Here is a 27,924-nt window from a genome sequence, read left to right as displayed (position 1 = left end):
TTTGATTATCGGTGTGTTTGAGAGTTGTATGCATCGGCTTCCCTGATTGTCCAACTCAAACCGTCTGCTTCACGGATTGGTGTTTCACGCTTGTGCTTCTAAGCCAGTAGGGGGCATGTCACATGGGCTCTAATGCAAGTCCCTGGTTCCATTGCCTACCGGCCGGACCAGTTGCTGCATGCCACTCCCTGCTTTCTCTCTGTTTCTCAGTATCTCTACACTCTGAGGCCCTCATTTATCAACTCTGCGTACGCCAAAATATGGGCACGCCAAAATCGCCAAAATTTTCGGCATTCATCATTCCAGCGTGAACTTGAACTTCGGGAGCTGTCGTAGGCTTTGTCCTCACCTGTTTTTCTGTGTGGAGCAGCATTGTCTGACCAGCTGACAGGCTGCCACAGGCATCTAAACCTATGTATTCACTTCTAAATGTATTGTAATACATATTACACACGTGAAAAAAGTGTGCAAGTGTACAAGCAATTAAAATCGTGCAAGTTAGATGCTTAAGCCATCTGGCCCCCCTGTATCTATCACATTGGTTGACCTCCTGGTTTTTGTAAATGTGCTCTAGAAATAAAGTTGATTTGATTTGATCATGTGACTGGTTTCCATACGTTGTTTGGTCGTATTACAGTTGTTCATGTCTCAAAAACGAGGGCGAGGCTTGATTTTATAGGGCGTGCCAGATTTATTTCAGCCGTCACATTTATCAACGCTAGGAACTAAAAAAAAATGCGATCACTTCATAAATGCCGTGCCGACGTGAGTGTACTCCAAAACCGACGCTTGAATTTGAGGCAGAATTTACACTCCATTGATAAATGAGGGCCTAACTATCCATAAAGGCCCATTCTTTGTCATGTGGACGTCTAATTGCACGGATACATAACCCTAGCATAGTGCTATAATGAATAAAGGTACTGTATATAGGAGCCTTTTAGTGTGCAGGCTTCCTTTTCATTTATTCTATAGTTTGATGTGGAGCCTTGGCAGCTGCTAGTGCCTGAAGGGTTCGCAAGGCTCTAGTGTACAGTGATCTTACTGCGACTACCACAATCTTGGTTCAGCAGTTTCTCACAGTGTGAATATGAGGCAGTGGAGTGAAGGGTGTTGTTGAAGAATCTTCTACTACGTGCCAATAAGGAGGCTAGATAAGGCCCGCTCTACCATCAGCCTCTAATGCAGCCCTGCAGGGTTGGCCGACCCCTGTTGACCTGGAACTGTGATCACACAGTCTGTTTTATTAGCTGACAAGAACACATGATTGATAGCTCTGTATGATTGTGCTCCTCTATGGCCTGTTGTTATTTTCTGCTGTAAAGCCAGCGATGGTTCTGTTCCATGTTTTGATCTCTGTTGTCCTCCTCTGATCCTGTAATCCACCGACAACCCTCCATCCATGGGAACCTCTCCTCTGTGTGTGTGTGTGTGTGTGTGTGTGTGTGTGTGTGTGTGTGTGTGTGTGTGTGTGTGTGTGTGTGTGTGTGTGTGTGTGTGTGTGTGTGTGTGTGTGTGTGTGTGTGTGTGTGTGTGTGTGTGTGTGTGTGTGTGTGTCTTTCATCCTCCTCGTGTGCATTTCTTTTCACAATCAGCTCAGTCTGTGGGCATGTTCTGTTGAAGTGCTTTCAGATAGATAAGACCCACATTCTGGTGTGAATGGCAGAAAGGTTAAAGATGAAGGGAGTGAAGGCTTCATGAATGGAACCATTACTTCTTTTTGACTCTGTCTTACCAGCCCCTATCTTTACTCCTTTTTTTCCCGGTGGTGTGTTTTCTCTCCATCTGCTCAGAATTAATTATAGGAGGCATGGTGTATTGCGCTGCGAGTGCAAGTCTTGTTTGGCCATTATGAAGTACCAGTCACAGCCTTTAGACTTAAGTGGGACTGAGGATGAATGTCACGGTAATGCTGGAACACTTCATCACCTAGCAGCATGGCTGAGAGACGGGGAAACGGAGAGAGAATAACTGATAACAAAATAATCGTTTGTCTCCAGGGGTCTCCTAGACTGAAGTCTCTGCTGGCCTCTGATGGCATATCCTAGCCAAAAAGGCAAAACCCTACTATATCTGTTGTACATGTCTGAGAGCACTCATCATCACACACTTAATAAATCCTATCTTAAAGAAGAACAACCCTCCCTTTGCTATAAAATACTGGTGCACTTTCCACATTTTAGCTTATTTATTTCATCATGGCTTTGTCATTATTATTTATGTTCTACTGCATGTTTATCTTGCTCAAACTTGGAACAAAGTCTCCTTCAATCATGTAATTTAAAAGTCATTTGATGACTGGTCAGATACGGTAAGTGTATTAAAGTGAGCTCCTGCTGCCTACGCACATTTAAATGTATACATAATGTGTGCCAAAGGAAAGTTCCTAATATAACATATGACAATATTGAAGTTGTTAAATGGTTAACGCGGTACTCTACAGTCTGGCTGTCAGTGTCAGTGGTGCTCAAAAGGAGCTAAATGTACTGTGTGTAACTGCTGAGTTCAAATTGATGGAATGGGGGAAAGAAATTGTGTCAGATATTTAGAAAACCACATGCATAATGGATCTCTATGGCCACAAGTGGATTTTGAATTATTTATCTTGAATGTCTTGAAGAGATAGTGAAATCATAGAGATGAGTAAAGGATTCAGTAACTCCAATCTCCCATTTGTCTGAATATGTGTTAAGCTTGACTTGTGGTTATGTTTTTATTTACCAGCCCTTGTAAGATGTTGAATGGCGTAGTTTGCTGAAGTGTCATTGAACTCTCTCTTAGCCAATAGTTAACCCAATAGTTAAGGTCCCTGCACACTGCTGCGTTTTGGGGGGGTTTTGTGGTGTTTTTCCAGTCTGCAAAGACCTTTAGTCTTTTGTATTGCCTATATTCCTCTCCTTTCCACACCTTCTATACCTTCCCTATGTCTTCTCCATGTAGTTATGTAAGACACACAGGCCTAGTGTTTCTTTCCACACACTTAAGCATCCACATTGCAGCCTGCAACTAAGTAAACAGTCTATGACCCCGATCTAAAGACTAAAGCTGTGAGAAAGGCCGACCCACCCCTGAGTCTGGATCCAGTCCTCTAGCCTCCAGCTCTCTTTAGCTTATCATCCCTTTGTAAAACACACAGAGCATGCATACTTATCTCCAGCGGTGCAAAACACAAACAAACCATGGGCCCCATGAAGGAAGAAGGGGCTTGCTTTATTTCAGTTTGTCAGAAGGTGCAGACATGAGAAAGAACCACGTTTGTGTAACACTAGAATTTCGCCGGCCTTCGGCCGGCGAATCCTAGTTACATTGCAGCGCAATATGGGAAGAAGGAAATTCTCAGTAGTGTGCCCTGCACATATGTAGTAACGGATGGGTTATAAAGTATTAATAATAACAGAAAGTGTTTTTTATTTCTCATAAATACGCAAACATGGTGAAACAACTACAGTCACAGAGAGCAGTGCCAAGGTAGCTGCTGCCTGCTAACGATGCAAACAACAGCCTTGCCTGTCGTGTGTGTGTGTGTGTGTGTGTGTGTGTGTGGGGGGGGGGGGGGGGGGGGATAGCACTATGTCATAAATATTTACATCTGTAGCCTATATTGTGATTACATTTGACCGTACATTTGACTCTTGTGTTATATTCTTGTGAAATATTCAGTAAAGTATTGTGGTGAAATATTCACCCCAAGTTGATAAGATATGCAGAGAATATAATACCAAGAACCCCCAGTTTGAAATGCATTAGGCCACAGACCCCCATTTGATACCATTTGCTCTCTGGGAAAATCAGGGTCCATTTGGTTCCATTTGTATGCTCTTGGAGTATGATGACTGCTAACAGTATTATCATAAAATATGTCTCAGTTTGAAGATTCAAAAAAACATATTTCATATGTGTGAGCTTGTAAAGTAGAACGTTCAACCTAGAGACAGTGTTGCCAAGTCTGATCATTATAAGCTACTTTGGACTTGTTTATCTATTGGTAGTCCTTGACATGGAAATGTTTGAGTTCCACTGCTCTGAAACAACATTAGACAACAAAGTTTGACAGTCAACACTATAATTGATTATTTTAAGACTAATTTCCGGACCATTTCTGATTTACCTACTTTGAACTGGCCTATTAACATTTGTATAGACCTGGTTGCTTGTTTCACTCTCACATCCACGATATGTGGCAACCCTGGTTTGTTTTGGTTTGCGTGTGGATGTGTTTTTGTGTTGCTTTAGCATCTTTATCACAGTAGCTATCAGAGGTGGCAGCAGCTGCTGCTGTCATGAAAACGCAAGTTTCTGTCCCAGAAGCTCACGTTAGGTCTGCGCACACTGTATGTTGCTATGGCAACCTGTCATCAAATGCTGCTAACGTTGTGGTCAGCACTGTTAGCATGTGTGCTATCAGGCAAAAGCTGAGATAGATATAAAACTACTGGCCAAAATGTCATACAAAACACAACAACTAAAATCGGAATGTAATTGTGACCTACAGACCATCATGATTTGCTTGCTGGACCTATAATTAATTTATTTGCATTAAATTGCCACTCGCCCATATAAATAAAAAGCAATAGCCTGCATGTGTGTGTGTGTGTGTGTGTGTGTGTGTGTGTGCGCGTGTGCGCAAGACAGACGTGCGTGTGTGTGCAGGCTGAGAGCTGGTGACTGTGATTGACGTGTGAGCTGGATAAATCAGTGAGAGTTGGAAAAAGCGCCCGCAGAGCCAACTCGCAGGCAGTGCCTCAGGCCAGATGCCCGAGAATCGGTACAGGAATCTCTGGGTCACCAGTTTTGGTGTGACACACACGGCTTCCACATTTAGCTTCATACTGGGTGAAAGTGGCGTTCCAAAAATTATTTTTCCCCTCGGAATTCTTATTCACAATGAGATGGAGTTGAGGTGTTTGTGTTTGCTTGCTGGAGCTATAATTAATGTATTTGCATTAAATGTCCACTCGCGCATCGAAGTAAAAAGCAAGATGGCTGCCGATTGCGAGCGGAGAGACGGTGAGAGTAGTGACGTGTGAGCCGGGGGCGGGCCTCTGACAACAGCATGAACACAGGGCAGTGTTGCCAGGTTTGCGAATTGTAAGCGAGTTGTAGTGTGTGTAAATAGCGTGGTTGTGGCCTTGTTTCTGCCGCTGTTGGGGCAACAGAACATGTCGACCAGTTTCTGTCAACCGCTTTTGGTCAGGTGACCAACTCCACAAATGTTAAATTAGATAACCCAGACATAGAAGTCCTCGTTGTTAGGTACGGGAGAAGGAGAGCTGAGGGGGCTGTTAAGATAGTGCAGATCATGAAGATGCAAGAGGACACCTGGTTGGAGATCAGATGATAAGCACAAAAGACCATCATGGACTCTTCTCTCCTGGCTGATAGTGGGAAGAACAGATATGCACCAGCAACTTAAATCACACAACAAAAGTACACTCCCATACACACAATCAACATGTCTTGTTTGCTTGTTCATTAGATGCCAGGCTGGCATGCCAGCTTTGCTAGTCAATGCCTGTCTGGGCTTCATGCCTGCTTGGCTGTGTGGTGCTGACAGACTCTGGGCTCTTTGAAGGTCATTTCAACTTCCTAGACCTAGAGTATGCAATATACTGTATGCTGTTACAAGAGTGTGTCACATTGAGACTGTGTGTTTGTGTGTGTACATTCTCGAGAAGCAGATACCCAAGGCTGTACATGAGGCCACTGAGATTCCTTCACGCAGATACAATAGTGTCACGGACTCACGTACCATGTTCTGCATGTGTGCTGCTGGTCTGAGTGTTTTCCCTCTGCAGACACACTTGTGTGTGTGTGTGTGTGTGTGTGTGTGTGTGTGTGTGTTGGGGGGGGGGGGGGGGGGGGGGGCAGGAGGTGACGTCAAGCTGGTTTATTTTCAGCTTACAAAACCATGTTAATCCTGCTGTTGTATTTCAGTGTGCTGGAGCTCATGGCAGTTTGACCTGCCGTGGGCTATTTGGCGATTCAGTATTTTTAACACAGTATTGTATCCAGTCTGTTGTCTTTGATGGATTAGCAAAGAAACCATGTGGGTTTTTCTTTTCTACAAGGGTAATGTTCATGAACTATTAGAAATTGTCCAGGTGCTTTGAGATCACAATACACTGTTTCCTGCTGTGGCACAATGTTGGAGATCAATCCCAATGCTTGTTTTGTCTGTCGTCTGTTTTGTTGGTTGTAGCGAGAGTCCACATAAAGAAAACAGTTTAATGTTCAGTAGTATTAGTATAGTGATCAGGGCAGGCCCCAGATTGCCAAGCAGCCTGCACAGTGATATGATATCCAGTATTAATTTAACTCTGAGAGAATAAAACTGGATCTGTAAGGGTCCTATTTTACTCTTATTTACTGAAATGAACACTGTGGGTTTTACTGTGTGGTGTGAACATGGTCCACATCCACGTTTCATTTACGCATTTCCCATCATAAAAGGCCGTCTTTATTCTGTGTAAAGTGGACACATGACAGGAGGAAAGCCCTGATTCAAATCTCAATCATTTGTGATTTGCGTTCTGTGTTTGTCTAACCTCTGCGAGCCCAGGTCCAGCTTACCTCCATTATTGGTGAGACAGCCCCGATCCATGTCTTAGACCTCCCATAGGATAGCCGTCAATCAGCACAGTGTGGGTTAGCGCTGTGCTGGATTAGTGCAGGTTTGACCCCTGCCAGGTGTGTGTGACCTGTGTCACCGCCTCATGTCTCGGCTGTGGTGTCGTGTTCCCCTGCGAGTCTCACCTGAGCATGGGCTCTGTTTTCCACACGCTATCACCCCAACCCAAAAGCCCAATCAGCTTTGATCCCGCCCTGCGGCCCCTGGAAGTAAGTGGGGTCTAATCCTGCAGAAAGCCCTAGAAAGACACAGAGGAATGCGTGGCACACAGCACACCATTCAACCAGGGATTACACTGAAGGCAGCTCAGATTCACACACTCATTTACCCCACTCTGTGTGTGTGTGTGTGTGTGTGTGTGTGTGTGTGTGTGTGTGTGTGTGTGTGTGTGTGTGTGTGTGTGTGAGTGTGTGAGTGAGTGAGTGAGAGAGAGTGAGTGAGTGGGGACCAGAAATACCCATAAGGATAGTAATAACTGTCTAAATTGACCTTATGGGAACATTTTTCAGGACCCCTTGAGGGAGAGGGTCATTTTCATGGCCAATAAAGACTTTTAGAGCCAAGGTTACAATTAGTAAAATATTCCGTTTGGAGTCTGGTTTAGGATTATGCATTCGGGTGTTAGTTTAGGCATTCAGGTGTTTGGTATGGTTAGTTGGTAGGGTTGGTGTTAAAAATGGCAAAGAAAAACATTTCATTTTAAACAAAGTATTACCATTACATTTATGCATCTGCTCCCTACTTGTGTGCTTGTGTATATGCATGCGTACAGTACTTGCATGCATTTGTGTAAGTCTCTATGCAGTAAGTAAATGTACAATTACAGTATATCATATGCATGTAAGCACATTGTTATGCTTGCGACACGTGCACATGTGTTTTTGTGAGTGTGTGTTATTGGACCATGCTTCTGAAAGGAACCTCTGTGCCATCAGCCGTAAAATATCTGTCCTACTGTCCCCGTTAAAGTGTCGATCTGGAGCCTGAAGTATACTGTAGCTTTATAGACATCTGTAGCACGCAGACAGACAGGCAGGAGCACCATAGCGCTGTCTCATATTCTCAGCCACTTTTCCATTACCGTAGTAATTCTCGGACGCTAGTCCAGTGTACATTATACTCATAGGCTGGCTGCTTATAGGCCCGGTCCAGTGTACATTATGCTTATAGGCCCGGTCCAGTGTACATTATGCTTATAGGCCCGGTCCAGTGTACATTATGCTTATAGGCCCGGTCCAGTGTACATTATACTCATAGGCTGGCTGCTTATAGGCCCGGTCGGTCCATATGTGTCTAAAACGTGGAGACTCGCATCTCATGAACGAACGGAGTCAAGTTCAACATGTGGCTTTGATTGGCACACGAGTGTCTTTTGAACTCACCTGACAGATGCAGCACACCACACGACCCACAGCCTGTCTGCAGAGTGCACTGCTGCTGTACCCTCTAGTGCCCTCTAGCTACAGACAGCTAACCTCTGACCCCAGGATTATCAATTACCTTGTTAGGAAACTGAAAGAGTGTGTGCGTGCGTGCGTGCACTTTCTTGTATCATGCATACTGTGTGCGTGCGCGCGTGCATGCTCTTTCTTGAATGCATTGTGTGTGTGTGTGTGTGTGTGTGTGTGTGTGTGTGTGTGTGTGTGTGCGTAGGCAGTGAGGCACGTTGTGGGTCTCAACAGGTGCACCGTTGCACACAAGTATAAAGTGTAATGTGAAGACTGACACTCAGATTTGGCTTTAACTTGATGCTGAAGACAATGCGGCGGCAATCTGGAGCAGACCCATCAATCTGAATCTGAAGCAGGCGTGCAGAGGGAATACTGTTGACCCTGGCAGGCGGCCATTGCTTTGAGAGTTTATCCATATGTGACTGTCTTTATGCAATAGAGCGAGCGAATGTGCATCAGTGGGTGAATTTCATAAGATTCTAGTGAAAGAGATGTGTCTAATGTCAGGCTTATGTTTTGGGGGACTATTCTCTTACACTGAAGTATTCCTGAGTCTGAGTTTTTATACGTAGAGATTTTATCACTGTTCTAAACGGTATCAGTGTCGTGGCATTTTTTATACAGTACACAAAGCATCTAAATCAAGGGCTTCGAGACCCTGCCGTCCACTTTAGTGTGAGTCTATATGAGTCAGACAGGCTTACAACAAAGAGGTTCTTCAAACATGCAGGCTGGCCGGCATACAGAGACACAGCCCACTGCACTTTAATCAGTCTACCTTCCTACCATGCATGAATGTACACTCTGCCAGGGGAGCTGCCAGGGGAGCTATGCAGCTCTGGATGTCACAATGTGGTGCCTCTTTGTGCATACAGCACTGTATGGCTATCACCAGGAGAAATGTGAATAAAGTGGCCATTTGCATGTTTTTACTTGGCTAATCCATAATCAGCCCATCGTACTTAATCTATGATTATGGTCTGGGAAACTTCCATGGCCTCTAGAGTTCTGAATCCATTTGAAGGCAGAATGTATCATTTCAGAAATGCATGATCATCAATAAAAACAAAGCTGTATTTCTTAATTCCTGAAAGGAGAAACATTTTCACCTGACACCAGCAATATATATATACACGCTCTATATCTCTACAGGCTGCTTCTTTTGGCAGACGGCATGTTTACATTGAGGACTGGAATTTTTGATGAGACAGTAGTTTTTTAAATATATCGTTACAGACTGATGTCCACCCAGTCCCTGTGAGGTTTCTGCTTCTATCTCACCATTAAGCAGTGCTCTTTAGCTGTTTTACATCTCACAGTTTTCACAAACACTGAGTGGGGCTGAATGCCTCAAATGTAAAATGATCCGAGCTTATAAAGGCAGAATGGAGATTAGTGTGTTATGTGAGATGTCCCAGTGGAACCTAGCAAATCAAATGATTTCATATGGTGCAAGGAAAGGGACAGAGAGAGGCTGAATCCCAAGGAAAATGAAGAGAAAAAAGATTCCTCATTTTTTTACTACCACGCCTTATAGTCTAGTGCTCTGCCCTCACTTCATTTACACTACAGCAAAAAACTGTGAATCTGCTATTTTCGCTACTTTTAAATGTTAGAACAGGTTTATGGTTTGCTGTTGAACCAGAATATTGCCATATAAGGGGACATGGAATGGCCTGTGGTCTGGCATTCATGGCTTGGCTCTCTGGTGTGGTGGTGCAGTCACTATCATGTAGTCATTGTGTTAAAGATTGGATCTTTTTGTGTTCGGTTGTCATGGATGCTGTTATGGCTGTCAGAGCAGACTATTGCTTGTGTTTGTTGTTTACGTGGGTGCTTATAGGGGAATAAACAGGGTGATTTAAAGCCTTTTACTGGACAAGCATAACCTTCAACTGTTCTCTCACACACATATCACATCACTGGAGGGAAATTATGTGTGGCTGGTGCGGCAACAGGCCTCTAGTCTGAGCCGTAATAAGTGTAAGTTCAATTCAACCGTGGGCAAATAAACGTGCAATGGAATGGGACATGTCCTTCAAACACTGAGGGCACGGGATTAACTTTCCCGGTACTGACTGTACTGTATATATACTGTAGCAGAAGACTTGGGGCAGGATGTTTAGCTGAAGGTTTGTGGATTGGCCATCTGCAGCCAAGCTTTGTACTTGGCTGCAGTTTGTGTGCCAAGAACTGTAGCTCTTGTCAATCTCTCTATGGTAATGAACAGGGTCAGACTACAGAGTTCGCTGGCCAAGCATTTTACCACCATGTTTTTCGCAGGGAGAATACACCAGGGTATGTACTATGTTTCTCCTCCAGCACCATTGTTCTCATTGCAGCTTATAGTTTGAATGTAAAATAGATGTTCCTCGTTCTCTGCATAGACTTTCCCTGTTGTTTGTACAGTTGCTTTGCTGCACCATGCACAACGTCACCAGCCTGTAATGAACAGAAGCAGGCTGTGGTTACTAGATTGTTGTACATGCGTGCGGTGGAGGCCAGTCAGCAGGTCTATTCCAAAGCTTGGGCTGTTTTTAGAGTGCTTGTTTGTGGACCCACTTGTGGCAGTGAGGAGTGGGTTTAATTGCTGTGGTGTGTGGGGAGTGTATTATGTGGAGAGGTCACAGACAAGATGTCCCCTCCCTCTGCCACTCTAAAGCAACAGCAGAGAAGCATGCGGTTTTCATCCAAGCAGCCACCATCAACCATCAGGAGCTCTGCACTGCTGTTTATACCGGTTGCCGTGGTGATCACGGGACGGGAGAGGGGTTCGAAGGAGAGAGTGAATACATGAAGTTGAACTTCATGCCTTTAAGTTGAGAGGGAGAGGATCACCAAGGGAAAGGGTACAACTATGTCTGGCCCTGCATGCAGGTCAACTGGGGCCATACATGAAAGTAACTAGGCTTGGTTTAAAGTTGTAGGTTATTGTGACTGTCTTAATAAAAGTGAAGGGTGTGAGTATATGTGGAACGTCAGCCTCTTGCCCCACATTTTTTATTAGACATCTGCTGGTTTCAGGCAGAGGAAATGTTTAAAACCCGGCGAGTGGATTTGTGGTGCAGTCTCTCCCAACTGTGTTCGGTCTCAATCCAAGCTCGCTTTACTTCAACAGATGTGCCCACCACTAATTTCAGCCACTTTACATGGACCGCAGTATTGTTTGTTTTCGTGGCACAGAGAAAATTGTTTCCATTTTGCCATAAACTAACAATCTTTACGTTTTGGTGGGAGATCAGTGAATTACAGTTATTCCATTTTTAAACCCACCTTAAAAGGTTTAGCATTTTCTTTTGAGGGCCTATGTCCAGCTTTGAGGGTTTGTGTAAACACAAACATTGTGCTAACACAACATTGAATGCCATTGACAATGAATGGCCAGCTTTGAGTGTTTGTGTAAACACAAACATTGTGCTAACACAACATTGAATGCCATTGACAATGAATGGCCAGCTTTGAGTGTTTGTGTAAACACAAACATTGTGCTAACACAACATTGAATGCCATTGACAATGAATGGCCAGCTTTGAGTGTTTGTGTAAACACAAACATTGAAGACGAAGGTGAGGAAATTGTGATTGGCCGGAACGTGATGATGTATGATGATGTATGATGATAAGAGCGCCCCTCACTTCACACAAGTGTGATTTGTTTTGTTTAGCATTGCACTTTATTGTGTTTGTTTGAATTAGATTCCATACCGTTGCTGTAGCCGACTCTTTGATCACACACTGACCCCCCCACTGCATCATGCTGTCTACTGAGGCCTCATTCACACGTATCAAACACCAATCAAGAAAATGTTTGGTAGTTTTTTAGTTTTTTGGGCCACCACAATGCTTTTCTAATGGGAGTCACATGGTTTGACCAACCATTTTTGTTTGATGAGGGGGGAGGGGAATAACACCATCAGCAATCAAACACAAATGTTTGATCAAACCATGTGACTCCCATTGGAAAAGCATTGTGGTGGCCCAAAAAACTAAAAAATTACCAAACATTTGTTTAATCTGTGTTTGATACGTGTGAATGAGGCCTGAGCGGACTGACAGTGGCTCAAGAGTGGTGGGTAGAAAACAGAGAGCACCACTAATGCTACAAGAAAAGTGGTCAACAACAGTGGAGGTCAGCCTACAGTGGCCAGTAATTACGGGCGGAGGCAGTGAGCGATTGTCAAACAAAGCAGAATTTTCCTTTAATTAGCATCGATAAGTGGCTTGCAGGGATCCTCAGCAGTTTCCTTCCTGGAAACTACAATATGCAGAAAGACGTCTGTGAGTGGGGTATGGGTTTTGTTGTGGAATCTGGATTATGGCTGCACCCTCCAGAGTGAGGAGCTTATGAGGTCAATCTCCTGTCCATTTGAGATCTACACGGGGGCACATGTGTGTTTGGTCCAGACAACACGAGCGTCAACAGCCCACTCTCACACTACCAGGCAGTCAACCACTCACTCTGGCCTTGCTCTGTAATTACACACTACTGCCTGGAATGGGAGGGTGAGGTGGGGGGGTGCATGGGGTAGACGGTGGCCAGACCACATCAAACTGTCTGCGACGCAGACCCTGCCCCTACCATCAGCACCAATACCGACGTGTGCTGGTTAAAGAGGGAAGCGAGTAAGTGAGAGGGGGGAGAGAGAGAGAGAGAGAGAGAGAGAGAGAGAGAGAGAGAGAGAGAGTGGCATTGTGAAAGCGAGTGAGAAGGACGTGGAGGCAGAGACGGAGGCGTGTGGGGAGTAACTACTACTGGGACAGCGAGGTGGGAGGAGAGGTGAAGAAGAAAACTCCCTTTCCTGTGTAAGATTAGAGGCTCCGTCTGTGAGCACATCTGGATGGGCTGGAGGAGCTGTAAGGGCTGATCTCTGATCAGGTCAAGATCAGAGCTGCACTGTTGAGGATCAGCCAGAAATTTGCCACTGATCACCTTTGCCTGGATTCCCTGTGATCAACCAGCATTTGTGTGTTGTGCTGGTATGTGTTTGGGCAAGAGCTAATGGGTGTCTGATTCCCATAGAGGCCAGTTAAATGTTGATATCCCATCTGAATTCACCCAATCTTGCAGCATTGCAGCAGTTTGATTGGTAACTTTAGATCCCTTCCTGGCTCTGAGGGCCAACATGTGTCAGATTCTCACTCTGTTGATTGTAGTTCAACTGTGTGTGTGTGTGTGTGTGTGTGTGTGTGTGTGTGTGTGTGTGTGTGTGTGTGTGTGTGTGTGCGTGTGCGTGTGCGTGCGCTTGTGTGTGTTCGTGTGTGCGCGCGTGTGCGTGTGCGTGTGCGCGCGCACAGCCGCACACCTCTCTTGACCCGGCACACTCACCCCTGGGTCTTATGGGTATTATAGAGGCTCTGTTGTTAATTTGCTCTGCCCTACCACCTCTGGAAGATGTATAAAGCATATAGCAGACACAGTAGAGGGCTGCTTATTCTGTGCTTTCTGAGTTACTGGATATGACGTGAAGATGGCAGTCTCTACTCTACTTGGCTTAGTTTAACCCTACGATCCATCTTGTTCTAATTTCTTCTGCTAAAACCCTTACCTGCTCACCTGTAATTACAGAGCTACAGTCCAACCAGCTGGACAGTCCAGAGTGAGAACAGCATGTGTGGAGTGAACTAGTGAAGTGTAGGTGTGCATGGGGTCTTTGGGGGCTGGCAGGCCCAGAGGAAGGAAATGATCAAGGTTGTTCCCCTCAGTCAGTCACCTAATAAAAGAAAAGCTGGCACCCTGGGAAAGCATACCGGTATACATGTTGGGGTGTAGAGGCAGGATCATGTTGGAAGCCTGATCCACAAACCATTCCTTACTGACACCTCTCACCTGTGGCAGGTCATTTAAGCAGAGAGAGAGAGAGAGAGAGAGAGAGAGAGAGAGAGAGAGAGAGGGCCCTTCTGGGCACAGGTCTCCACCAGGAGTGTTTGGCAAAATGTTTAGGAGTGATATAAACATGTTTTTTTGTTAGTTTGTTTTTTGCAACACATTTCTTCATTTTGTTGAGAAAATGCAGAGCCAGATCACTCATAGCATCTCTGAGGATAGAATTCTGGATGAGCAGGACATGTGCAGCATTTTGTACAAAACGGGCCACTCCTGAAAACTTTGGAAGGCAATCTTAGCCAATCAGTGTAGAATCTGAGAAATCCAACAGACTCGTCTTGATCACATGACTACAGAGATCATCCGATTTGTGTGAGATTTGGATGAAATCTGTGAGACTAATATAAACAACAGAAATCAGCCTCATGGTGGCGCTATAACCGGCAGATGTGGAGGGATGCAGGGAAAATGTTTTTCCATGGCCTCTAGGGAGTATGCATACAAAGTTGTACATAGATTGATGCAGTTATAGGTAAAACAGGAATTACCCTGTTCTAGCGCCACCGTGAGGCGTGAGTCCTTGGCCTAGTGGAAATGTGCGTGTATGTATAATTTCACGGAAATTGCACACTGTGTTTGTGATTTGTGGCATTTTGTTCAAAACTGACCAATCATGTGAGCCTTGGAAGCCAATCTTAGCCAATCAGGATGGAAGATGGGAAATGGTGCAGATCCGTGTTGATCACATGACTATGGAGATAGTGTATACCGAATTGTGTGATGTATGGATAAAATGTGTATGAGTAATCTACAGAAATGTGTTTTGCCTAAATCGGCCTCATGGTGGTGCTATAACAGGCCGTTGAGGAATATTTGGGGCAGAGGTTCCTCGTTGGCATACAGGGAGTGTGTGTGCAAAGTTTGGCATGGATCGGCCAACGGTGGCGGAGATTAGCTGGTAACGGACGGACGGAAGAACACACGCACGCACGCACTCACGGACGGAGTGCAAAACATACTCTCTCCTCATGCCTTCGGCCTGGTGGAGACAACAAAACATACTCTCTCCTCATGCCTTCGGCCTGGTGGAGACAACAAAACATACTCTCTCCCCATGCCTTCGGCCTGGTGGAGAGTGGAGACAACAAAACATACTCTCTCCCCGAGTCCCCATGCCTTCGGCCTGGTGGAGACAACAAAACATATACTCTCTCCCCATGCCTTCGGCCTGGTGGAGACAACAAAACATACTCTCTCCCCATGCCTTCGGCCTGGTGGAGACAACAAAACATACTCTCTCCCCATGCCTTCGGCCTGGTGGAGACAACAAAACATACTCTCTCCCCATGCCTTCGGCCTGGTGGAGACAACAAAACATACTCTCTCCCCATGCCTTCGGCCTGGTGGAGACAATAATTTACTTTATAAACCGCCCATCTACAGTATGTTCAAATTAATTTCATTACTAAAATCTGAAAAACAAAAAGTAATCTACAAAGTGGGTGCTTTTCTGAAAAATGTTCTTCCACTGTTCAAATAGTGAAAGCCTTTTGCTACATGTCTGTATGTCTGTATGTATAGTATACTGTGTATTGTATTGTATACTTTCTATTGTATACTATTTATGAATCTGTGCTCCATGTGAACATGGTCGTGATAAATGATGATGATGAGATTAATATCACTTCAATTTGGTCTAAAAATAAAAAAGGAAATAGCTCACTCAGCACAAACACAACCACTGAGCGGCATAGAAACAGAGACAAACGCCTCTGCTGGCTGTTCATCAGCACCTGGTCACTAACGATACTGCAAGCGCTGAGCTCAGCTCATTGCCCAGACAGAGATGGATCAGAACCTTGTACACTTTGCTGTGTTCACTCGCCGTAGCCGTGCCATGCGTGTTTACTTTGGTGTTTGTGTTCACAGCTGCTGCCAGACCCCCAAGTTTGAGTCAAACCAGTAAGACACAAGGAAGGAGGTTGTAAACACGACCTCGAGTCCCACGTGATGGACTCCGTTCTTGGTGTCTGGCTCATGTTGAAACACTTCCTTGTTGATTAAACTCTCAGAGGTCACGGGGGCACCGAGGCAGCGCTGGGGTTTGGAGCTTGCACATAATCACTTAATCCTCAATGCAGACTGTATGAAAAGGACATTAGCACACATTGCCCCCATAAAACTGACAGGCAGCTACCAACCACACAATTATGAATCTCTGTAAGTTTCTCCATGATTTCCGTTCAAACAGAGAGAATAAATAAACTGCAATAATTAATGAGTGTAGAAGATGGAATGGGTTGTGCGTGTGTGTGTGAGTGTGAGAGTGATCTGGGGCTCTGAAGAGACTAGGCTAGCTATACTGTCTTGGTTTGGCTGGGCTCTCAGCGTGAGTGGTCTTGTTTATTTTCTCTGGGAGAGAATCACTGAAGTACTGACCTTGGCTCATTAATAATACCGCTGGGGCGGGCACGTTGGGGGGCAAAAAGAGCTTGTGAAAAATGACTGCACACACACACACACACACACACACACACACACACACACACACACACCTCAGTTTACAAGCGAGTTGAGATTGAGATGCAGCTGCATGTGCCATTGCATGTTGTTCAGTGTGATGACTCCCAAACTTCGAGCCCTGTACTGACTACACAATGGCAGTAAACTCCTCTGGACGTTATAACGGCTGGTGTTGTTACAGTTAACGGCCATCTATTGTGGTTTTACCTAGGTAGAGTCCAGCCTCCACCTCCTACTACTAGGATGTATGGAACAAGCATGAAATATGGGACGGTGTGCCATGTTACTGTAAGTCTATAAATCATCTCTCACAGCCATCCATCATTTTCACCTAAATACAGGTATACAGCAGGTATTGTGCTGAATGGATTTAGGTGTGTTAAATTATAGTCGACCCAGTCGCTGTGACCTACACTTGTCTAGAGTCTCCTGTTGTTAGATAATTGAGCCTGCAGGGATTAGTGAGTGAGCAGTATGTTTGTAAACAATGGAAAAATCCATGAGTGACTGAACTCTGGGTGCTTTAACATCAGGGACCCAAGCTCAGATCAGAGTACACTTGACCCCAAAATCCAATTTGTTTGATTAGTGTGAATACTGTGTGTGTAGTGTGTACCATGCATGTTTCGTTGATCCATGCCTGGGTCTACTTGAAAAGGTGTACTCTGGTACGGGTGGTTTGCATCAGGTGTGAAAATGACGTATGTTACTTGGGTATGAAATAATGATGTATATATTTTGTGTCAAATGACCCTTGTCTTGTAGCAGCGATGGTTGAATGAGTGAGAAGGAACGGAGGTAGGCAGGCAGGTTGCAGTCTTACGAATCCAGCTTTATTGTCAGGATTCACTCAGTACAACAAGGCAGAGGCACGGGCTGAAGGCCCCGTGCCCTCAGTTCGGAGTCACATCATAGTAGCCAATCTATGTGAACACAAACAGTGGTCCCAAACATTGCCATATATTCACTTCACAAAGTCCCCCCTCCGGATTCAAACAGGCTGCCTCCTCTCTATGGGAGCCAATCAGATTGTTGCTTTCACCGGATCTGCCTGTAAGAGGTAGACGGGACATCTGGCATGTAGCTCATGTGGCACAGTGACTATACGGTTTATATCAATAGGACTAACTAAATATCAATACTATATTATAAAGTATGCAGAACCTTATTTAACACATAATGTCACAAAGGTAGAATGTAATATATTATTAACAGGTCTAACTGATTCAATCACAAATACATTGTATAGCAGAGCAGGAAGCTCCCTGAACACAGTTGAGATATTTCATCAAGATTAGAACTGTCCCGTGACCCCTGGGGTCTTGACAGCTCCTAACAGAGACATTGTATGTACAGGACTGATTGTAAATAACTCTACGCCGATTACTCTTTCTATGAAGTTACCACAGTTTGCATGTTCTAACTGTGTCAGCCTGTGTACCTTATCTGATCCATATTCATCATATTCCCCCCTCAACAGGCTTTTACGCCTGTTGCAATACTATTACAGCATCAGAATCCATAACCTGCCAAATTAATATTTCCAAAAATATTTTTTCCAAAATGAATCATTAAACCACAGTTTGACGTGATAAGACCCCCCTCGACACAGGAGCATCTTGTTAACCACCTAAATTGTATCAGAACAAACCCCCTCTTGTTGACAGGTTTAACTTTGAACCATATGTAAAATCCTATTTAGACCAAATCAAATTCCTATACTGATTAAATTCAAATACCTGTAAATGAAAACACTCAAGACGTGACAAAATAAACACAAACATCCCTAAAAATAGTACCATTTCCAGTACCTTGCTATATCTACTTGACTCATGTCAGCACAGAATACAACAAACTCAAACATTAAAACAACATTTTCAGACATTAATCACAATCCAGATGAACAACGATTTCTTTCTTTTCCTCCATGACGCAAATTGTTCAGACGTCCAGACACGCGGTAGGAAACAGTTCCCACATTTCTTTTTTCGCCTACAGAACAACAACGCTTGGAAAAATCCTTCTTGATCCTCGGCACTGGCATAGCTCTCAGATCTGTAGGTACAGAGCAGACAGTCATCTTATGTCTCAACACAAGTGTATCTTCGAGCAATCACAAGGCTCTAGTGGACAGCTTATTGTACAATCATGTCAATCATGAAAGCAATAGCATTGAAACTCTCTTCTCCTCATTGTAACATGTAACATGAACGTTGGAACGCTCCGCCCTCCTCTCTTCAGAGCAGAAGTAGTTCCTCTTCTTCATTGTAGCCTCAGCCCGTGGGCCCTACGGCCACAGAATAGTTTTCTTTCCGACACCTTCCTGAAGCGAACGCAGCAGCAGTTGTGAAGATCACCTGCTGAGTTGATCTCCTCAGTAGAAGCTGATTTAGGAGCTCCTCTCTCATGTTGCGTAGACAGCTGCCTGTGGACACACCCCCCTGGACTCTCTCCGTCCTCTTGGGATCTTCCTGTTGGCACTGTCGGATGTCACCTGTCGACATCCTCTGGAACCTGTAGACCACTGGTGTAGATGGAATCCATTCCATCGATGGACTCCTCTCTTCCACACCTATTAAAGGAAAATGTGCAGGCCTATCTACTGAACCAACTAACAACTCACTGATGTCAAATCAACAAGCTCATTTACCGATAGGCAGGACTGATGGTTAAGCTCTAACCCTGAAAATGTTCAACCTTGGTTGATCTTCCCTCAGCTGAAAACTCCACTCCCGGAGATATGCCACTCCTGGAGATATGGGTTAAAACCCCCTCAGCCATGCCACCAGCTATAGCCAGCTGCTCAGATCACGGGTTTGCGAATCCCCATGATCACTGTATGTAAAAAGGTCGCGTCAGCCGTCGCCTTCACTCCCCATACACACACAGGCATCTTGACTAAGGCCAATAATTTGTTCAGAGTCCTTGCAATCTACTTTTGACATCAGACTCTAGTCTCTCCTCACTCCTGGAGAGCAAAGATCTTCAAACACTGTCATATCTGTTTCCATAAATTAGTACCCCCCAATAAATAACTGCTCACAGCTCACAGTGGGTCTTCTAAAACACAGTGGTATAGAAGATAAGACATGATAGGACAGGAGGTCCACGCCCTTATCTCTTCAGGGTGAAAGGAATAGCTCTCGCCTCTCCCCCTCTTAACAACACTTCACTGGACACAGCTTGGTCTGTTCCCAAGTAAGTCTTTGTATGAAGTACATTCAGACATTCATTAATTTGCTCACTCACACATACATTATTCTCAAACAAACATCGTGATTTCATTCACACAGGCTTGTAATCTTCTCATTTAAACCCCTGGCCAGCCTACCCCAATTCAAGCTTCATATGACATGGCAAGCATTATCTGCTTCTTCTGACACCCTTAAGATGTACCAAATCAAATTCCACCGCCAAAAATAAAAAAATGTCAACAGTAGACAACGTCTACCATCGCTATGCCTTTTTTAAATGAGAACATCCCATGCCGCAGACACTCTAATACAGAGTCGCTTGGAATTACTACTACTATTTAGTAACATTATTTTCCAACCCTTCAAACATAACACATTCATATCACACAATAGTTTCTTAGACTACTACCCTTGACTCAATCACTCACACAAAAGCCACACAATGTGCTTCTCTTACACATACATGGAAACCATAATGGTCACCCCTACATCCCCCACACTCATTTGCATACAACCAAACTCATGTAATCAGTAGATTAGTAGATTAGTAGATTTAACTCACTCAAAGCAACTGTTTTATCCTACTATCAAAATTGTCCCCAATCTCTGACTTTTGGAGCACAAGACAACAAGCCATAGAGCTGTTGTCTCCGTCAAATTGAAAATGAACATCCGCCATAATATCTATATTATCCTTTTAAGAAAAAAAGTCAATCTACTTTTTGAAACAGCCACTGATCCAAAAATGAGGTGATAACCATTCCGTTCAGACGATCTGATTAGAATAGCCATCTCAGCTACTATTTCTCCAAAAGGCCTAATCCCAAACCATATTACTATAGTGAAGTTAATAGTCTAGCTATTTTGATTACTATATGCCAAATGGATACTTTAGCTCCACATTTTAACACAGAAATTGTCCATAACTGCACCTTAAATAATTTCTTAAATTTAATTTCACACTATACATACACTCTAACGTATATGATTAGCCATTTTATAGTTCCCTTATCTAATTTAGTTCATTTATAATTTCTTAACCTCCTACTAACCTCCCCCCTTGAGCCATCACCATCATATGGCTCATGACAGGAATCTCAAAGAAAACAGTGCAAAATCACCAGGCACACCCTGTATCATCATATGCCATCTATAAATCAACACATCACTCTCACCAGTCACAGAAGAACACAAATACACTCACACAGTCAGTAGAACAAATCAACCGACACACACACACATCACAGACGTACCCATGCACCCAAGGCACATGCACTCACGCACGCACTCCAAAATCCTAGGCTTGTTTGTCAAGCCAAAGATAGAGAACATTCTATCAAACATCATGACTGTCCCCTCCCAAAAAGAGCAGACATGAACTAACTAAAAACCAGATGAAAAAACATACACCGGTCACATAATAACCCCAATAACACTCACACACAAGTCCCCAACGAAATCAGCACCAAAAGAGCGCATACCCACACACGCACGCACGCGCACGGAGCGGGCATAAGGGAAAACCGCAAAGGGCTACTGGGTAAAAAATGGCCGACAAGATCACAACAAGTCGTTCGTGAAACCTGCTACAAATGACAAATATAACGAAAACAAATCAGCATGTCCCCGATATGACAGACATCACAAGGAAAGTAACCACAACGCAAACGAAAAACAAAGTATTAAAGTTTAAACACTTTCGTACCTGCATGAACTACAAAGGGATTCCCCTCCTCCGGAGAAAACCCTCACCCCCACAACATGAAGGTATACACGGTCCCATAATGAACCACAGAAAAAACAAGAGATCTCAATCCAACATCATTCACCATACAAGCATATGCGTCCGATCATACCCAGACAGCACACGCAGGCCACATACAAAACTGCAGTTTGTATTATGGAATAAATAGGCCTTCCACCGCCGGCACTAAACTTCCACGGTTTCGACTGGCTACGTGAAGAATTAATAATCATAATTAATAATCCCAAACTCCTGAAGAACATAATACCCGTGGCAAGCGTTGGTCCATGTTACCCAACTAAACCCCTGGAGGTACTTCCAGGGAGACAGCTAATTCACCCAAAATATTGCCTCCCCTTGAATTGGAAATATCACTCCCCAAAAACAGCATTTTGGTCATTACAACAATATGAGAAATACTCAAAACACGCTCCCAAAAAATAGAAACAAAGGAAATATCTATACAGCCAGGCCATATCTTCCAGCTGCAATAATAGCCAGGCATATGCCTTATGATGAATCATCACTTTGACGATGAGCCATCATAAAGCTAGAATTTGGACTTTATTGTCGTAAAAAGTGTTTTTAAACCAGGGTTAAGGACGAGGTATGAGCTCTCGCCCGGTGACTACAGAAAAATAAACAATGACAAATGGATTGCGCGTTGTCTACTGAGCGGACGTACTAACCCTCTCTCCTCCCCCAAATCACATCACTCACTCACCCCATCACCGCAACAACAGTCACCCACAAAACCAGCCGTAGGTCCGTCTTGCGTGGCATAGAAGAGAAAAAACTCCACCAAACGCTCCTCCAACATCGGGGCGCCATTCTGATGTATATATTTTGTGTCAAATGACCCTTGTCTTGTAGCAGCGATGGTTGAATGAGTGATAAGGAACGGAGGTAGGCAGGCAGGTTGCAGTCTTACGAATCCAGCTTTATTGTCAGGATTCACTCAGTACAACAAGGCAGAGGCACGGGCTGAAGGCCCCGTGCCCTCAGTTCGGAGTCACATTGTAGTAGCCAATCTATGTGAACACAAACAGTGGTCCCAAACATTGCCATATATTCACTTCACAAAGTCCCCCCTCCGGATTCAAACAGGCTGCCTCCTCTCTATGGGAGCCAATCAGATTGTTGCTTTCACCGGATCTGCCTGTAAGAGGTAGACGGGACATCTGGCATGTAGCTCATGTGGCACAGTGACTATACGGTTTATATCAATAGGACTAACTAAATATCAATACTATATTATAAAGTATGCAGAACCTTATTTAACACATAATGTCACAAAGGTAGAATGTAATATATTATTAACAGGTCTAACTGATTCAATCACAAATACATTGTATAGCAGAGCAGGAAGCTCCCTGAACACAGTTGAGATATTTCATCAAGATTAGAACTGTCCCGTGACCCCTGGGGTCTTGACAGCTCCTAACAGAGACATTGTATGTACAGGACTGATTGTAAATAACTCTACGCCGATTACTCTTTCTATGAAGTTACCACAGTTTGCATGTTCTAACTGTGTCAGCCTGTGTACCTTATCTGATCCATATTCATCAATAACATTACTAATGTGAAGGCTGAGCAGTGGGGGAGTGGAAAGGAGGGCCAATCGTAGACATGGTGCGATCGTACCTAATACGAAAACGGGAGAGAGGGAGAAAGAGCTGATGTCAGGGCGGCCTCTGGCCCTCTGAACTCTCTGTAGGGTTACTCCTCTGACAATGAGCACTGATTCCGTCACTGATGAGGGCCCACTGCAACACGGGGCCAAGGGTCAAATACATTCACAGGTTGCCTTGATCCCCCCCGCTGGGGCAATTAGCACCAGAGAGAACAGAGAGTGCCCAATGGGGGGCACTCATTAGCTGTGACTCTGTTATTGTTGGTCCAGACGATGAACCGATCACGCTTAATACATGCAAGTGCATGTCTCCTCCTAAAATACATCCATTCTCACACACTTCTCGCCGTACTGTAGAGACAAAAGAATGCAGACACAGTTTTAGAAATTGCTACTGTAGACTGATTGGTAGCACAGAGAGAGGGGGGAAAAAGGGATGAGAGAGAGTGAGAAATGAGGTCGGCGGTGTGTAGGAGACAATTGTCCCAGTGCCAGAGCTCGCTTAATGTTTTATACAATAATGTATGGGTGGGGGAGGGTCGTATAGTCTGAAGAGAAAAGAGGTGCTGTATAGAAAGGAGGGGGTTGGAGGTGCCTTTACTGCTGGGCGAGGGTTAGATTTCCTTTCCACAGCCCTTTTGTAATTGAATGCAGCCATCTACTTGAGCCTCACTCGAAAGGAAACTTCCTCCGCATGCATCTGCAGTGCACTCACATGTCTCCCTTTCTCTCTCTGTACTGCACTGCAGTCTTCTCATATAAACAGGTGAATATAGAGCAGGGCAGGAACCTCTTGCCACAGTACATGACGTGCTTTAAGTCCACCTGCACATGATCCTCTGAGAAAGACCTAACTCTAAGTCCTAGACCTAGTTGATACTGTATCTGGTTAGAAAGCTCACCTGGGAATCCGGAGGTCCCGGGTGTGCCAGGTACGACTCTCAGCAGTGTGTCCCTGAGCAAGATTATCACGTAACTGCACTCCTCTGTGTTGAGCACTCAGCTTGGGTTAGGCTGAAAACTGAAGTTCCACTGCAGGATGTGATAGTTAGTCAAACTTTTGAAAATATATCTCAAAATCAAATTAACTTATTGAAACTGCTGAGGGCTCATGCTGGCCAACCAAAGGTTGGTCACTAACCATTTAAACAACCCTCATGGCCCTTCCTCTAGCGCCACCCTCAGGCGCTAAAATGTTAACTTTGCACACAAAATATCTGTCTGGTCATAATTAATTTGTATCCCCAGTTAGAACACTAAGGATGGCAATGTTGGTTGGTATACTATATATTACTTTTGTCTGGTTGGACATAAGGAACAGGACAGCCTTGAGGGCAGCTAGCAGAGTTTTTAGGCTCTTAGTCGTGTTATACTTCTACTTTATACTTTCTGTCTTTAATTAATACCCTAATGTTCATTTTCCTTCTTGTCAGTATGCTCTTCATTTCCTCTTTCTACAACTGACAGGTATACTAGTCAGAGCAGGGGCGGAAACTCTGTGGGTTCAAAGGCGCAAATGAACCCACTGGCATTTTGGCAAAATATATCAATATGCAGTATATGCACCCACTGTCCACTGAAATTTCCCTTCCCCAGTGGTCATGTTGTCATGCACGTGGTCACATACCTTTACGGGGGGTTGGGGGCGCTTGTAACTGTAAATAAAGTACCAAGCGAAAAAACTAAACTCGTTCTTTTTCCACCGCTGGGGGGGGGGGGGGGGGGGGAGGCGTGGCTGCATGTACCCACTGCCGTTTTAAGAACCTTCCGCCTCTGAGTCAGAGAGATTATCCTAAATGTTATTACAACAGGCATATAGCTTTGAGTGTGTGAGTGAAAGCTGTTTTTAAGAAAAATGCCAGTGTCCACTAACTTAGTGCTACAGGTGTCATTTCATGGTTTCCTTGACTATAGTGACTTGGCTTTGACTGCTGGCAACTGAATGGAAAGACGTGCTGCCTGGTCACTAATGAGGTGCTGAACCCATGCAGCCTGTTGTTTGTGTCAGGAGCACCTGGGCCAACCAGAGCCAGACCAGGTCAAACAAAAGATTCAGTCTCACAGCTCCACAAAGGTCTGCCCATTCAAAACATCCCAAACCCAGGGACACAAGCACCAATACTTCATAAAATGAAGGAAAGATAGAATGTGAGCTGAGGCTGCTACTCTGAACTTAGAAATTGGATGAATTCATTAATTATTATTCCACCACAAAGCTGAGGCTGCTACTCTAGTCTGTACTTAGAAATTGGATGAATTAAATAATTATTATTCCACCCCAAAAACGTTATCATATTCTTTCTTGAGGTTCAACGTCTGGCTTTCACTCGTGACGTCCCTTACGGCTTGCATGGGTCATGACCCCCAGCACTGTGGGCTTTGTCCCCTAACAGCATCATTGCCACATAACGTCAGTGTGTTATCCAGTGTTATGAATCCTCTTCATTGTTTCTTTCCTTCGTCTTTCACAGACGCTGGGAACCAGCTGGTAGCTCAGGAGGCAGTGAGGAAGCCGTCCACATTACGCCGCCCACCTGCCCGCACTGGAGAGCCAACGACATGTAAGAGAGCCACAGCTTTGTTACTGCTCCTGCCGCCCCAACGAGGACACACAGCTACATGTGTTTACAACCACATGTGCCAACACCACAAACATAACCGTATCCTCTCTTTTCCAGCTTGCCTCAATTGTAGTCGAATCACAGCTTTGACTGACAGGCTCAGCTCGCTCGAGGCAAAGGTATGGATAGCGTGTAGTATATTCAAGATCCAATTTGAGTCTATGGGGGTTAACTTGAATGTTGTTCTTACTGTTGTTGTATTTCAATTTCCACCAGGTCCAGTTATTCGCTGCCCCTTCCTCCATGGCACATCGCCACCTACAGGGTAAAGGAGCTACTGGACCAGAATCGTCCTCACTGATGGGAGCTTTGCCTGCTCAAGGAGCTCCTGGCGAGCAGGGCCCTGCAGGTGGGTACATCATGACTCTTGTGCGTAGGTTGGGTGCAAGTTCGTAAATATTCCACATTTCTGTTTCAGTCTGTTATGGAAATAATATCCATCCAGGTGAATGTATATCTTAGAAGTTTATTCAGAAGAACAGCAACAAGCAAACAACATCTCTCAGTCTAGCAGGCTTAGCCTGTATCACTCAACATTCTCTCTCAGTACATCTCTCTCTCGTCGTCTCCATCCCACCAGCCCTCCTGAGCTTCTCCGTAGGTCCTCTCTTATACCCCAGAAGCAGGTCCACAGATAAACATGAGGAGGGGGGCTGTCGCCCAGCAGGGTCTCATAATAAACAATAGGTGTGACATGGTCTTTTACATACAGCTTGATCAAAGGGTTGATTGGATTAAGGTGTTGATTGGCCAAGGTGTCGTTGCTCACAGACACGACCAGACAGACTAGCATGGAACAATATACTATATAGAATTGATTCTTCATATTTCCCACAAGTCTACTCGTTGCAACTCTCCACTAGCAGTAATTCTTTTTCTGCTCCCTACTTGCTCTCCTCCTCTCATATCCTATTTCCTTCCCTGAATGCACACACACGCGGGCACACACACACACACACGCACGCACACACGCACACACACACACACACACACACACACACACACACACACACACACACACACACACACACACACACACACACACACACACACACACACACACACACACACAGTACACAAAATACACATTCATTTCTTTTAGGCTGAGTAAGCCTAATTTATGTTCCGTCACATGCTGAAAACAGCAGACCTACAAGCTTAGAGATTTGCATGAGCATCACATTGTGAGCTTGTAGATTGGCTATTTTTGTTGTGTAACGCCGTCGTGTGACAAATTATGAATTGGGCTTAAGAATCCACTTGTGTGCACCTCTTACTTTCAGAGTTCTATGGCTCTGTGGAAAGGGAACACTTCAGGGCATGAGAGCCCATTCCGTCTCTGGACCAGAGCCCGGCTCTACCTTCAGCTAGAAAGACAGAGTACTTTGCTGTACTGTCAAAAGAACGTTCAATAATAGTGTATCACTTTACATCCAATTACATTCAAATCAGCTCTAGCAACAAGTTCCGTCCAGTTAAGAGACCATCCTTGCCCTGGCCTGCAGAGAACAGTGTATACATCTTGGTAGCACAGGCATACAGTGGAACTGCTGTTTCAAAATGAGCTGTTGTTACAGAAGGCTTTGTGCATTGTCTTTCATGGTTAACTAAAAATGATCCCATCCTAATGTCTCTGAAGCCCTAATTAACAGCTCAGTGGATAGGCTGTCACCAAGGTCTAATCCAAAGAACAACAGGCCTGCTCTGCCAATGTCAGTGACCCATGACCTCTGAAATCACTCAACCCACTAGCGTTTTAACATTGGCTACGTTTACATGAGCAGTTAAATCCCCTTTTCATTCCGAATAGAAGTTCAATCCTATTAAACGTTGTTATGTAAACACCTACAAAAACTTACATCCGAATGAAAACGATCGATGCGATCTAAAAACCATTCCGATGTCACTGGCCGGATTACTCCGATGTTCAATGCGATTGAAAGAAAATTTGACTCATGTATACACTGCTTCGGATGTAAATTCATTCTGGTCTTTCTGAGCATGCTCCAAGGCGCTCATATCCAAGGCGCGCCGAGGAGTTTGCACATAGAGCGCGTTATTTCGTTCCTTTTTTCAGATCCGAAATCCACAAAAAAACGTGGAGCAGCAGCAGATGACGATACCCCTGATCTGTGTGTGTGTGTGTGTGTGTGTTCAACGGTGTCTCTCTCTCTCTCAAAAATAACGAGCGACCCGATACAATAATAATCATCAGTGTTGCGTGCCCTGGCCGTGCTGTAGATAATAAAGTACAAATAAAAACGAGATGATCACCTTCCCAGCGGAGAAGCGGAGCCGCAGCGG

General features: G+C 44.5%; 1 protein-coding gene across 4 annotated transcripts in view; it reads left to right on the top strand.

Moving 5' to 3' along the window:
• The window catches only part of emid1 (EMI domain containing 1), a 74,860-nt gene that overhangs the window by 31,784 nt on the left and 15,152 nt on the right, over positions 1–27,924 (top strand). For all 4 annotated transcript variants that reach the window (XM_080765240.1, XM_080765241.1, XM_080765238.1 and 1 more), the window contains exons 4-6: positions 25,471–25,560; positions 25,678–25,739; positions 25,837–25,969. In XM_080765240.1, coding sequence (XP_080621366.1) covers positions 25,471–25,560; positions 25,678–25,739; positions 25,837–25,969 — 285 coding nt within the window. The remainder of the gene's footprint in view (positions 1–25,470; positions 25,561–25,677; positions 25,740–25,836; positions 25,970–27,924) is intronic.

Source organism: Protomyctophum bolini (assembly GCF_963924005.1).
Source record: "Protomyctophum bolini genome assembly, chromosome: 6".
Lineage (NCBI taxonomy): Eukaryota > Metazoa > Chordata > Actinopteri > Myctophiformes > Myctophidae > Protomyctophum > Protomyctophum bolini.
This window is presented reverse-complemented; position numbering and strand designations above follow the sequence as displayed.